This window comes from Ambystoma mexicanum, chromosome 12, assembly GCF_040938575.1.
Source record: "Ambystoma mexicanum isolate Mex_15411 chromosome 12, UKY_AmexF1_1, whole genome shotgun sequence".
NCBI lineage: Eukaryota > Metazoa > Chordata > Amphibia > Caudata > Ambystomatidae > Ambystoma > Ambystoma mexicanum.
Genome location: NC_090936.1, coordinates 30710904 through 30724370, shown reverse-complemented (window position 1 = coordinate 30724370; position 13467 = coordinate 30710904). Strand labels below are relative to the sequence as shown.

General features: G+C 44.3%; 1 protein-coding gene across 1 annotated transcript in view; it reads left to right on the top strand.

Moving 5' to 3' along the window:
- SELENOO (selenoprotein O) overlaps window positions 1-11408 on the top strand; it is a 147197-nt gene extending 135789 nt beyond the window's left edge. Inside the window, exon 9 of the mRNA XM_069627854.1 lies at window positions 10490-11408. Within this exon, the coding sequence (XP_069483955.1) occupies window positions 10490-10693 (204 nt within the window). The 3' untranslated portion in view covers window positions 10694-11408. The remainder of the gene's footprint in view (window positions 1-10489) is intronic.
- The last annotated feature ends 2059 nt before the right edge of the window (window positions 11409-13467 follow it).

Genomic DNA, 13467 nt, shown 5'->3' with positions numbered 1-13467 from the left:
AATGAAATTCGGCAATACCAAGTAACGCGTACTCTCAAGGTTTCAGTTATAAAAATATATTTATTTACACATCAAGTTTTAGTTTAGCTTCTTTAAAAAGGCAATTGTAACGGTCAAGCGCACTTTAGAATAACTTTTTAACAGTCAATAAAGTTGTTGAATACTCTGAATATGCTAATACATTTCTCCTACACCCTGAAGTAACTTCAATAACAATTATAGTATTGCATTTATATATGACACCAATATACTTTTTAGACGCGAGTTGTCAGGAAGGAAGGGTTAAGGAAAAATAGTAAGGTTAGAACATACTTTCTTATAAAGTAAAGACAGTTGAGTCCTCCAATGAAATCTGGGTAAGCCTTTCCATGCAATAAAAGTGTTCAACAAATTACAACCTATGAGGGACAAGCAATGCCAAAGTCAGTCGATCCAGAAAGGTGCCTTTAGGGAGCCAGGACAGCCAAAGTCATTTGGACAAACTCTATAGTTCTGATGCACTTCTTGAATAAGTCTTTCCCAAAGTCAGATAGTTCAACTAGAATGACTAAAGGGGCACAAGCTGTTAAGCCTGTGCAAGGGGAGTTGAGATCAACTCAAAGTTAAGCAAGTGCAATTCTCAAGTGAGAAAGCACGTCTTAAGGTGAGAAGGTAACTAACCCAAGCCCAAAAAAGTACCTCCTGGATTGAAGAAAAGTGTTCCAGCTAGATGTCTTGCTACAGCCAAGCTGTCCCCGGTTCCTGAGTGTCAGTCATGGGGACAAGAGTGAGGACGCCTGGAGGGCTCCTGCGGCAGTACTCGGGAAGGACACTTCGGCAGCTATGGGCTCTCTTCGATTCAGTGGCACTTCGCGGTTTCAGCACATCGCAAAGAGCATTGATTCCGATCGAATATCTCTGGTTGGACTTTCCTTGCTCCCTCGGTCCTGTAGTCTGTTGACGGGATTCTGGATCGGGAGTTCCTGTTTTATGAGTGTCCTTGGGAGGCTCCTGGAGCTTTTGGACAGATTTATTCTGTGGCAGACATTTCACCGGGTATGGACACTTGACCCCTGCCATTGGGCTTCTGCAGCAACAGAGAGGCACAGCAAGTCGGGGATTGTGCCAAAGTGGAGTTCGTCTTTGGGTTAGTTGGTCCCACTAACCCAAGGGAAGAAGTTATCCCTTCCGGAGCTTCTCTGTCGATTTGAAAAAGGAGGTCCACATAGCTGCAGGGCTTCACCAGTACTTCAAGATCCAGGAGGTTGCAGCAGGCTTCTCACGGTTTCTTCGTCTTGATGTTTCTTCTAGTGGTCGACTCTGCCTCTACTCCCAAAACCCATGACTTTTAACCAAGTTTTCCCATTCATGCACAGCCTAGGCCGTCAATCTCACAGCAGGGTGGCTGTCCTTTTAGGACAGCCAGCCATCCAATCGGAGCATGTTTCGTTCAGGCACTCCTAGAGACAAAGGACATGGGAGTTTCGGGAACCTCCCTCACTTCGTGCCTTTCAGACACAATGGAGCCAGGGGCGGGCTTCAGGGCTGAAGCACACCAAAGCAAAAACACACAAAGGGCTCAAATCTGTCTCAACAGATCTAGTAAAAGCCAAGAAAGACCTTGCAAAAAGAAAATGACGAAAAAAGACAAGGGCCATTTCGACAAAATGGATACGCATGGGTGCTGTACTGCAGTGGAGGGTTCAGCCTGCCATGAAAAAGCACACTGGTACTAAACATTAAACCACTGCCACCAGCTGTTTAAAGTAGTGAGGGTAACAAAAAATGTTACATGAGAAAGTAGGATAAGTGGCTACTAAGTAACCGTCCAGCATTCCACATAAGATGGTGTGTTATGATATGGCATTTATAACACGCCAAAACACAAGTGTTTCAAGGCGCGAACCTACTGCTGAACCTACAAAGGAAGAAAAGGTAAGATCAATTCCACCTTACTAATCTTGCAAATGGTAGTTCACCCAAGAAAAGGTATTTAAATCTTAAGAGAAATCCAAAGGACTTTTCAGTGACTGTTAGGCAAGATTGTATGCATTACCCTTTGGGTGCGCTACAACAACCCTGACCTCCTGGCAATAGGAACCCAACCTTTGGTATAAATCTGTACTACACAGGTTGGTAGTGTGTTGAGCAGCCAGGCTTATCTCAAGAGGGGTCAATGTGAGCTGTAGGGGAGTTAGACTGAGATTTGCAGTGACCATTATTCAAATAAACTCTTACACACAAGGTTTCTAGATTAAACCATTATTAATTTAATAGTCAGTATGAGTAAGCCTTCTTCAGAACCAAAATACAGTTTCATTAAATCAGTAAGTACCCATTTGGAATGGCAGACACACTTCCTACACCCTCAGGTGACTTAAATAGCTAGGACACTGTGGACATTAATGTATCACTGTTGCATTTGGGGCAATGTCAAAGAAAAGGATTATTAGAATAAGACAAGAGATCTCACAAATATTCTGCAGCAGGTAAGTACTTTTGGTAACCCCCAATGCAAAGTAAGTTAACCCCTTCCTGGAAGGAAGACAAAACACAATGTCAGTGGGAAGAAGAGTCATTCAGGGAGCCAGGCCAAAGTCAATTGGGAAAAAGTCTAGGTGAGCTGCAGCACTTCTTGCAGGTAAGTTGGTTGTATTTATTTCTATAGTGCACCTTAACCCGGAGGTATCTGGGCGCATTCAAAGGTTGCAGAGGTTACATACATAAAGATTAATATAACACAGGTTTACAGAAGTACAACATGATGACAGAATTACAGATATGCGCAATCAATAATAACTATACTAAATTATTCAAACTGTGTAGTCCTAGTAGGTTCAGTTTAGGAGGTTCAATGGCAGAATGGTAGACAGAATATTAAAAAGAATAAAACTTCTTTTTAATACTACTCTGTCAGCCATTTGATGGAGTTGCTTCTGAAGTTAGCAAATTACTTAGATGTTTTTAGGGATAAAGGGAGCGAGTTCCACAGCTTAGCGGCCATGACTAGAAAGCTAATCCCACCAGATTTTTGTAGTTTATATCTGGGGACTATCAATCCGAGCGTATTAGTTGATCTAGTGACTCGGGTAGATGAGTTTAGCTTGAACTTTTCTGATAAGTACGGGGGGCCGCATGATTCAGTACTTAATAGGCGAGGGACATCATTTTGAGTTGAATCTTGTCCTTGATTGACAGCCATTTATATTGTCTACTTGTTTTGGCTATGTGGGCTCTTCTTGGGATGCCCAGTTCTGATCTAAGAACATTATTTTACAAGATTTGTAATTTTTTTAGCACATATTTACTGGCTCCCAAATAGAGCCCATTGCAATAATTGAGCTTGGACAGTATTAATGCTCTGGCAAGTGTGATGCAACTTTCCTGGGACGATCTTACCATCTATGTTGAATGAGGTGTAGTCTGAGTTCAGTTTTTTTAGGTTAGCTGTGGAACCAACAATCAGCAGTTCCGTTTTATCATCACTCAGGCAGAGGCTGTGTGTGGCCATTCACGCCTGAATGATGAGGTACATTTTGTTCACCAATGCTACATCATCTTCATAAATCCCCGACAACAGGAGGATCTGGGTGTCATCGGCGTAGTTAGTATAGGTGACACGCAGACGATACATTTTTATCGAATAAGGGCTTAGTGAATATGTTGTATTAAGTGGGTGATACACAGGAGCCTTGGGGGACTCGGCATGTGATGGGAATAGGGTTAGCTGCTGCTGAAGGGGAGAAGACTCTCATGGTCCTGTTGTTTAGAAAAGATTGTATCCACGTAATGGCATTCTGGGAGAAATGGGCTGCAGAGGTGAGGTGGTTGCATAATACTTTGTTAGGAAGAATTCTCAGAAATGTGCTAATTCCCTCCACCTTAGAGACCCCCAGCAACTTTGCTGGATTTTGAGGACTCGATTTTTTTAACCTGTAGAGAGCGTGGCCCTTTTTTCTCACTCTCTCATGTATTTTAATGTTATTTTATACACTGTTTCTTTTGGTTTTGGAGTCTGACAAACTCCATAGGCATCATCTTTTACATTGTCACACAGCACCTTCGGTGCAGTGGCACAGAGAAGTCTTTCAGATTTCCCAAAGGTTTAACTACCTTCTCTTGGTTAAACTATTGTTCCCAGAGCAGTAAAGTGAAATTCACTTTACTTACCATTGTAACTTGCTAGAACCAGCACACACTATCTTACAATAGGGTGCTGGGGGGGTTACTTAGTATCCCTTTGTCTAGCTCCTCATGTAGCATTGTTACCCCTTTCTCACTGTGGTAGTGGTTTCGTTTGAACTACCATGGAGTGCCTTTATCGCGGGCTGCGTTCGCAGCTACATTAAAGCACCCATGGTAGCCATCTTTGTCAAAATGGCCCCCGATCTTCTTTTTTCGCCATTTCTTTGTGGAAAGGTCCTTCTTGAGATTTGCTCTGCGTGCCAAACCAGCTTTGGTCTCTTTGTTCATTTTGCCTTTGGCGGGATTCAAGAGTGAAGCCTGTGTCTGGCGGGGGCAGGAAGTGAGGGAGGTGCCCGAAACTCCCTGTGCTTAGTCTTCTAGGAGACCCAAATGCACTATGTGATGATTGGCCGACTGTCCGGCAAGGACAGCCACCCTTGCTGGGTGACTGACAGCTGGGCTGGAATGAATGGGAGAGAACTGAATAAAAGCTGAGTCTTTTGGCTTGGAAGGCAGAGTCAACCACTGGACGAAGTAACCGAAGAAGAACTTGAAGAGGACGCCTGCTGCAACTCCTGGACCATTGGTTTGCCCGGTGAAGCCCTGCTGCAGTGCCGAAACGCCAAGTTTGCTTCGACAGAGAAGCCCCTGCAAGGACGACTTCTCCCCTTGAGTTGGTGGGACCAATCAACTCCAAAGTAACCCACCTAGACATCCATCTCAGAGCTGGTTGAATTTCCACAGAGTTGCTGCTGGAAACCGTATAGCCAGGGGGAGGAACACCAGATTGTGTGCATTGCTTTTAAGCTGGCCTAGAGCTTTTTGGAAGATCTTATGGACTCCCAAGAAGCAGGACTGACCGAGCCTGAGCCCCCTCAACAGAATGCGGGACCCCAGAAGCAAGGAAAGTCCATCTCGACAGCCAGGAAACCACAGTGTTGCTATTTGCAGTAGACACAAGGAGCTGAAACACTGAACAGCCAGTGAAAGTGAAGTTTGCGGGTTGCGAGTTTTGACTGTCCCAGTGCATTGCAGGAGTCCCCCGATGTCCTCCCTTCCGTCCCCACGACTGAGGCCCAGGAACAGCGAGATCTGGAGAGCTGCACAGGAACAGAGGTCATCAGCTGCATCTTTTTCTTCATTTCTAAGGTAATGTAAAAAGTCTGAGAGAACTTGCCTCTTACTGTAGAGTGCTTGCAACTTCTACTACTCACAAGCCTAATCAGCTTGTGGCCCTACATTTTGATTCTTCTTTTAAACAAAGATTCCTAAGAACTTGTGCAAAGACTTTTCCATTTACTTACCAGAAGTGCTTCATCCTATACAAGACTTTTGCCCATTTACTTTGGCTTAGCCTATTGAATTGTATGACTCTTCTTGGAGGATCCAAAAATATTTGCCAGTTTAAGAATATTTGTGGTCTCTTGTTCTAATAATCTTTGCCTTTTACCAACTTCTAAAAGTATTCTAAATGCCAACAGTAAGATATTAATGCCCCCAGCACCCTAGTTATTGAAGTCACCTGTGGGTGTAGGTTGCGTCTGCGGGCCATCTCAAAAGGGTCTTTACTGATTTAGAAACTAAGAGTATACAGTATAGAAGTGTATTTATATTGCTCCCTTTTGAAGAAGGCTTATTCTAACAGACTGATATATAAATTAAGAATTGTTTATGCAAGAAACCTTGAGTGTAAGAGTTTATTTGAATACCTGTAACTAAATCTGTTATCTCCACTGCAGCTCACATTTACCCCTCTTGAAATAAACCTGGCTGCTCAACACTCTACCAAAACTGTGTAGTACACGCTTATAACAAAGGTTGGGTTTCCTATACCTGTAGTTAGAGTTGTGTGTTGTGGTCACAGGGGGGTACTGCATATCAACTTTGCCTAACATTTATGATCAACCAAATAGAACGCTGCCGATAAGTCCAATAATAATAGTAGGGCCATTTTCCCATTGTCCTTCAGTTCATCACTCTGAGCTTTTAGGTCGATAAGCGCCGTTTCGGTCCCATGTTGAGTAAAAGACTTGCACAATGTTTTAGAAGTATTTGTAGACCAGAAGAACTCAAAGCAGGGCCACAAGCTGATTAGGCTTGTGAGGTAAAGAAGCTGTTAGCAACTCTACAGAAGCAATCAAGACGAGTCTCAACTGAGAACAAGTGAGGTTGCACAACAAGAGGTAAGCTCTCTTAGACGTTACAATACCTTTGGTTAGAAGAAAAATGGTTTCAGCTGGCTTCTGTTCCTGTGCAGCTCTGCAGATCCTGTGTTCCGGGGCCTCAGTCATGGGGACAAGAGGGAAGACGTCTGGAGTACTCCTGCACTGCAACGGGACGGTCAGCAACAGAAAAGGATCAACTCAACTTCCATTCAGTGGCACTTTCGCAGTTTCAGCTCCTCACATCTCAGCAAATAGCACCACTGCGGACTCTTGGCTGTTGAGATGGGGTTTCCTTACATCTGAGGTCCAGCACTCTGTTGAGGGGCTCAACCTCGGCCAGTCCTGCTTCCCGGGAGTCTGGAGTATCTTCCTGGAGCTCTTGGCCAACTTAAAAGCAACACACACAATCTGGTGTTCCTCTCCCTTGCTCTACAGTTTCCAGCAGCAACTGCAGTGGAAATTCAACCAGCTTTGAAAAGATGTCCAGGTGGCTTACTTTGTAGTTGATTGGTCCCAACAACATAAGGGGAGAAATCGTCCTTGCAGAGGCTTCTCTGTCGATAAGAATTTGTAGTTTCAGCATAGTAGCATGTCTTCACCGGGCCAACCAACGGTCCAGGAGTTGCAGCAGACGTCCTCTTCAAGTTCTTATTCAGATTCCTTCGTCCAGTGGTCGACTGTCCCTTCCAAGCCAAAAAGCTGCGCCTTTTATGCAGCTTTCTCCCATTCATTCCAGCCTAGCTGTCAGTCACCCAGCAGGGTGGCTGTCCTCGCCGGACAGCCAGCCGGCCAATCACCTAGGAGTGCATTCCTGTTTCCTACGAGACTAAGCACAGGGAGTTTCGGGCACCTCCATCACTTCCTGCCCCCGCCAGACAACCTGGAGCCAGAGGCAGGCTTCACTCGTGAATCCCGCCAAAGGCAAAACGAACAAGGGGACCAAGCCTGGTTTGGGGCGCAGAGTAACTCTCAAGAAGGACCTTTCCACAAATAAATGGCGAAAAAAGACGACCAGGGCCATTTTGACAAAAATGGCATCATTGTTGTACTGTGGCTGCGAACGTGGTCCATGGTAAAATCACACCACAGTAGTTAAAAGTAAACCCCTGCCACCAGCCATTCAGTGAGGTAAGGGTAACATAAAAATGTTACATGTGAAGCTAGACAAATGGGATACTAGGTAACCCCTCAAGCACCCTATGGTAAGATAGTGAGTGCTGGGTCTAGAAAGTTACAAGTGTAAGTAAATTTCACTTCACTGCTCTTGGAAACAGTAGCATTATCCAAGATAAGGTATTTAAACCTTGGGGAAATATGAAAGACTTCCCTGTGCCACTGCACTAAAGGTGCTGTTTGACACAATGTAAAGATGATACCTATGGAGTTTGGCAGACTCCATACCTTAACAAAGAAATACAGAGTTCAAATCATTACAAATACATGAGAGAGTGGGGGGGAAAAGGGTCTCTCTCTCCAGGTTAAAATTAAAAAGTCCTAAAATAAAGCAAGTTGCTGGGAGTCTCTAAGGTAGGGAGAATTCTCAGAAATGTGCTAATTCCTCTCTAACAGTGACCCTGCACTGAAGGTGCTGTGTGTCACTTTACTCAAAACAAATGACTCCAGAAACAGTGAAAACATAAAATCCTAATCGGGTAAAAACACATGAGTGAGAAAAAAGTCTCGCTCAATCAGGGGTTAAAATTAAAAGTCCAGCAAAAGACCTGGGGGTCTCTAAGGTGGGAGGAAATTCTCCCTAACAGTCTTCAATTGAGACTACTTGCGCATTACATCAGTTTGAAAGCGCAGTAATGGCTTTTCAAAAGTGCAAGTCTGTGTGAGCGCTGTAGGGTGGCTATAACCCGTGTATTCAGTAAACTTGCTAGGCAGTGTGCTTCAAGCAGAGTCCAGGTTTGGTGGAAGCAGTTGGCTCAAAAGGCTTTCTTATTAAATATTTCCTAGATATGCCCCCTACATGGGATGCTACTCTTGGTCCACGGGAGGTTGGGGTGTACCTTTTCAATTAAAGCTTCCTGACATGTGTTGTCTTTTCCACCCCAGTGAATTTTTTTGCTGTGTAATGTGTCCCTCCAATTTGGGCTGGAGGGATAGCAATGTGGATGTAAGAATAATCAACTGTTCTTTCCTGTAATGCAGATGCTTAGTCCAGGCTCTCCCACGATCACACCTGCTGCCCAGACATCCTCTTATGTATATGCCAGTGCTATTACATTAAAACTTGGCGTAAAAATTGGTGGTTGAGCCGCTGTGGCTATATCTATATAGAGGATTGTGTTATCTGGGCACATAATTCAGTATGCCCATACCCCTATTAAGTTGTATTAGACAGCATCTAAGCATCGGTTTTCCTGACTAGCCTGCTGCAAGTTTGTAAAGGAGGGAGAGCTACTGACTAAGGGTATCAGAATCACTGTGAAGATATTTTTTTTATTTGTATACAGCCTCTTGTGTGGCTGATGGCCCACTATGGATTATTATACCATATCATTTGACAGCCCCCTTGGAGTTGGTATCAAAATGACTGGTTGCTTGAGGAGCAGCTACTACTATATGAACAAGAATCAACTATGTCTAAGTGGGTAAAAAACTGAGATTTGGTAACCTGAAGCTTATGTAAGGATTGCTAGGATTTACTGTGACCTGTAAAGTCAACTTTCTCAGCATCTGGTTAAACTCGGACACCTCGTTCACCCCGCAAATATTGGCCATTTTAAGTTTGCACACGGAACAGGGACCGGAGCAAATCAGGTTGCTTGGAACGCGGATGAACCTTGAAGTTGCCAGCGCATCCCTGCCATTTACCATCCCCAACCCTGCTTCTATCTCCGTTCCTCTCCCTTTAAATGAAACAACTAAGACTGCTATCAGCACCCCGGGTGGTAATGGCTAGAATATCCTTGCTGGGGGGGGTGTCCTAGGTGGTAACGGCATCAGAGCTCATTGTTGAGGCCTGAACATGCTCTTGTGGTGCTTGCCTTGGAAGCAAGATGACACTGAGCAACACTGGTTCGATCCCCGGGTACGCGCTTAGAAACCTCTGGGCATTAAGGGCGTTTAAAATAACCTATCATATTATAAAGGCTCTTGCAGTTGGACAATTGAGTGTATTACAGGACCATTGTTGGCTCCAAAGTTACTTCTCCATCGATGCCCTGAAAAGAGCTAAAACATCCCTATGGGATACACAATGGAGAAGCTAAATTCTACCTGATTAGGAAAGAGTGGTCACATTACCTGTCTTGGAAAGGCACCACAGGTTGGAGTTACATTTACAAAGCTGTGCACGAAGCCAGCCTTGGACACATGTCCCATTTACCTGTGGAAAATTACTCCAAAATATACATATTGAAACAAAAATTTAGATCCAGCAATTGTAAGCTCATCCCCAAGCAAAAGTGTGGTTTGGCGCTCGCTTAGCAGCCCTACCCAGCCCCTTCAACTAGGCCTTACATTCAAAGACTGTAAGGCACAAGAGCTCCCTTACCTGCCACTGTCCTAGTATGCAATGGAACCGATCCAAGGTGTATCTCAAAAAACACACGCAGTAAATGCTCAACATATTTCTTTTTGGAAAGTGTCCGCCATGGTTTCTCAGACACCGGATTCTTGGATGTTCAGCTGATAACGATGACCAGGGAAATACTGTCTTTGCCTCTCTTGCTCACCTCTTTAAAACATCACACTGATATACAGAGCACTTTACATAGTTTTTGTAAGGAATTAATGTACTAGCTGCATACCTGCTAAATAAACCATGTTGTGTTGTGCAGAACACTCCTCTTCTCTTCCTTGGGAACGCTGATCAGCTGTCTAGCAGCCTGCTCAGAGATCCATCATTATCTTGGTGGAGCTACAAAAGCAAACTATGCCACTGCTGGGCATCATTGCAATGTCAGTACGCCTCAGTAGCCCACCATGGACCCAAACCCCATGGAGCAAGCCCACACCAGACGTAGAAATAAAGCTGTGCCGCAATGGCCATATGAACAATCCACATGCCGCAATGGCCATATGAACAATCCACGCTCAAGTTGGTTGCATCAGTGGCATTAACCGCACATTTTGGAAACGTTTAAATCGTATATAATTGTTGCACTCCAATGATGTCCTGTCCTATTAACTTGAAGCTCTTTTTAATCTAGGTGAGGCGAGTATTGACGCTTCTGGAAAGCCCTTTCCAAGATGAGGGTTTCAGTGAGGTGCAGGAGCGGTCGTCATCAGAGGAGGACAATGTGTTGACGGCCGCCGCCGCAGCAGCAGCCTGCAGTTCTGTGGAAAGCAAGCCTGTCTACAATAGTAAACCACCCCTTTGGGCCTCAGAACTCTGTGTCACTTGATCTTCATAATCGCCTTGTTGGCTACATTGCTCCATCTATCCTCGGTGGAGACAGCCGACAAGGCCCAATAAAGATGCTATTAAGTTGCTGAAACATTCTATTTGGGTATCCCAGGAACCAGCCTTGACGCACAAGCGATCTATGACCGTTTCAGGCATAGTGCTACTGAAATGGAGCCCTGCAGAGGATGCGTGGGCAGTTTACTGGTATCAATAAACTGACCATATCCTCCTTCTTAGACAGGATTCAAATTAATCTGTGCAAAAAGAAAGCTGGCGTTATTGAAGCTGATTGGATGCCCAAATATTGTTTGTTTTTACATGAAGGCAAAAATAGAAAGTCAGAGGTCTGGCATGTTTTTGCTCGATGATGAACTTATAGTATGTTTCTCACATATATAACTTCACACAGATGCTTATTTGCACTTTTTTTCAATTAAACATGCAAAAAATGGTACGATCTTTCTCATAGTTGTATACTTTTTGTGTCCGTGGACTATGGTAACTGTTGTCCTCTTTTGCCCTGATTTCTTATCTCATCTTAGGCAATGTATTCCACACTTTACACATGGTTTAGGGTGCAAACATGCACTCCTTTGGGAAAGATTACGCTTTCATCTGTAATTATTTGTAAACAGGTCTGTTATAAATATGTGCGTGTAAATGATTTATTTTTATGAAACTAGTTCTCAATTGTACAGGTTGAATAAATACGTTCCTTCTGATTTTCATTTCAGGGTTACTTATTCTTGGGGGGGGTCGGAGGGTAGGGATATTGAGAATGTTGCTCATTGTAGGAAGCCAGCAGAGCAGGTAGAAAATCAGCTGTGCTGCAAATAAGCAGCAATGATGCGGGTTCTTTACCTGAAGAGATTAACAGATGATTCAAGAATTATAGAAATGAACAAGTTACTTGCCTGTAACTCCTGTCTCCTGCATGGGCCTGACATGGATTCACCTGCTCATGAATATTCCCAGTCAGGCTGGGAATCCTCCGTAAAAATAAAAGTAGTTTCATTTTAGCCTGAAAACTGCATTTCGCTTCTAAACCAATTGCTGTCTGTTAGGGTGAGTTCTCGGGGAATATGCTAATTCTTCTCTACCTTAGGGACCCCCAGCAACTTTGCTGGATTTTGAGGACTTGAATTTTTTACCTGGAGAAAGTGAGACACTTCACTCCACCCCCCCCCACTCTCGTATTTTAATGTGATTTTGAAGGGAATAGTTTCTTACCTGTAACTCCATTTCTCCAGCATTGGTATCTTTCATGGATTCACATGCTTAGACTATTCCCTGTCGTCAGGCTGGGAATCCTCGGTAAGTTATATAGACATTTTCCATAGGAAAAATTCCGACACTTTTGTGTCCTATCTACGTCGTTTTGGGCCGCGTACGCCAGCGCCATTAAGAGGTAGAGGTATAAATAGCCCCGCTCCCACGGCTCCCTCAGATTTCGGCCCCCAAAGTAGTATGGGGGGGGATATCTGATTTGCATGCTTATGGGAGGCCGGCGGGCACATGTGAATCCATGAAAGATACCAATGCTGGAGAAATGGAGTTACAGGTAAGAAACTATTCCATTCTCCAGCATTGGATCTTTCATGAATTCACATGCTTAGAATAGATTGTATAGCAGTATCCCCCAACGTTGGAGGTGTGTATGCAAACCAATATCACAATAACCATAATGCATATTTACTATGGCAAAACATCACATCATAGTACGTTAATAGTGAAAACACAACACTTTAAAGTACATTAGCCAAAGGATGTAACCCCTTAATTGGGGCTTACCTTATTGAAAAAGGTGCCGTAGGACTGCACGACCCATCTGTGTATCCTCAGCATGCTGCTGTTCGAGGCAATAATGCCGGGTAAACGTGTGTGGTACCGACCAGGAAGCTGCCTGACAGATATCTCCCAGTGGAATTCCGGACCACAATGCCGTCGACAATGAAGTTGACCTCGTCGAATTGGCTCTTGGACGCTTTTCCAGCGGTTTCCCGGCTTTTGAGTGACAAAAAGAAATAGCAGACGACACCCATCAGGATAGTCCTTGTTTTGAGATCGGTTTACCTTTAGCCGAAGGGCCATAAGCCACAAATAGTTGTCTTGTGTCTCTGAAGCTTTGAGTGCGATGGAGGTAAAATTTTAAAGCTCTTTTCACGTCCAATGCATGGAGAGTCTTCTCCGCAACCGACGAAGGTGTTGGAAAAAACGTCGGTAGCACTATAGAAGAGTGCTTATGGAACATGGTAGGAACTTTAGGAATAAAATGAGGATTAGTAGCCAACACGACCTTATTATTGAAAAACCTCAAGTATGGTGGATCGATCACTAATGCTTGTATTTCTGACAGTCGTCGAGCCGAAGTAATAGCCACCAGAAAAGCCAATTTCCACGACAAAAATTTCAATGATGACGATGACATCGGCTCAAAAGGGGCCTGTCATGATGCCTACCTCCAAGGAGCCAGGTCCGACCCAGCAATCCCAGAGGCAGGCATCATTTTCCCCAGGGAAGTGCCAGCGGGCCCAAGCTTGGGGCCCTTTGGACACAGTCCTGGCGCCTTAGGCGCCAGGCTCATAAAGCTAGACATGTGTTCAAGTGTTTTAAGGTGCACTTACCTGATGCAGACCATGCTGCTACATCCAGGCCCTCTTGAGGCCTGAATGGAACTACTTTACCTGTGGAACTACTTTCCCCTGGGTGTGGTCGGGGAAGGATACATACCTGATCGGTGGAAGGATACCTGGAACTTCTTCCAAAGCTATTTAAACCACG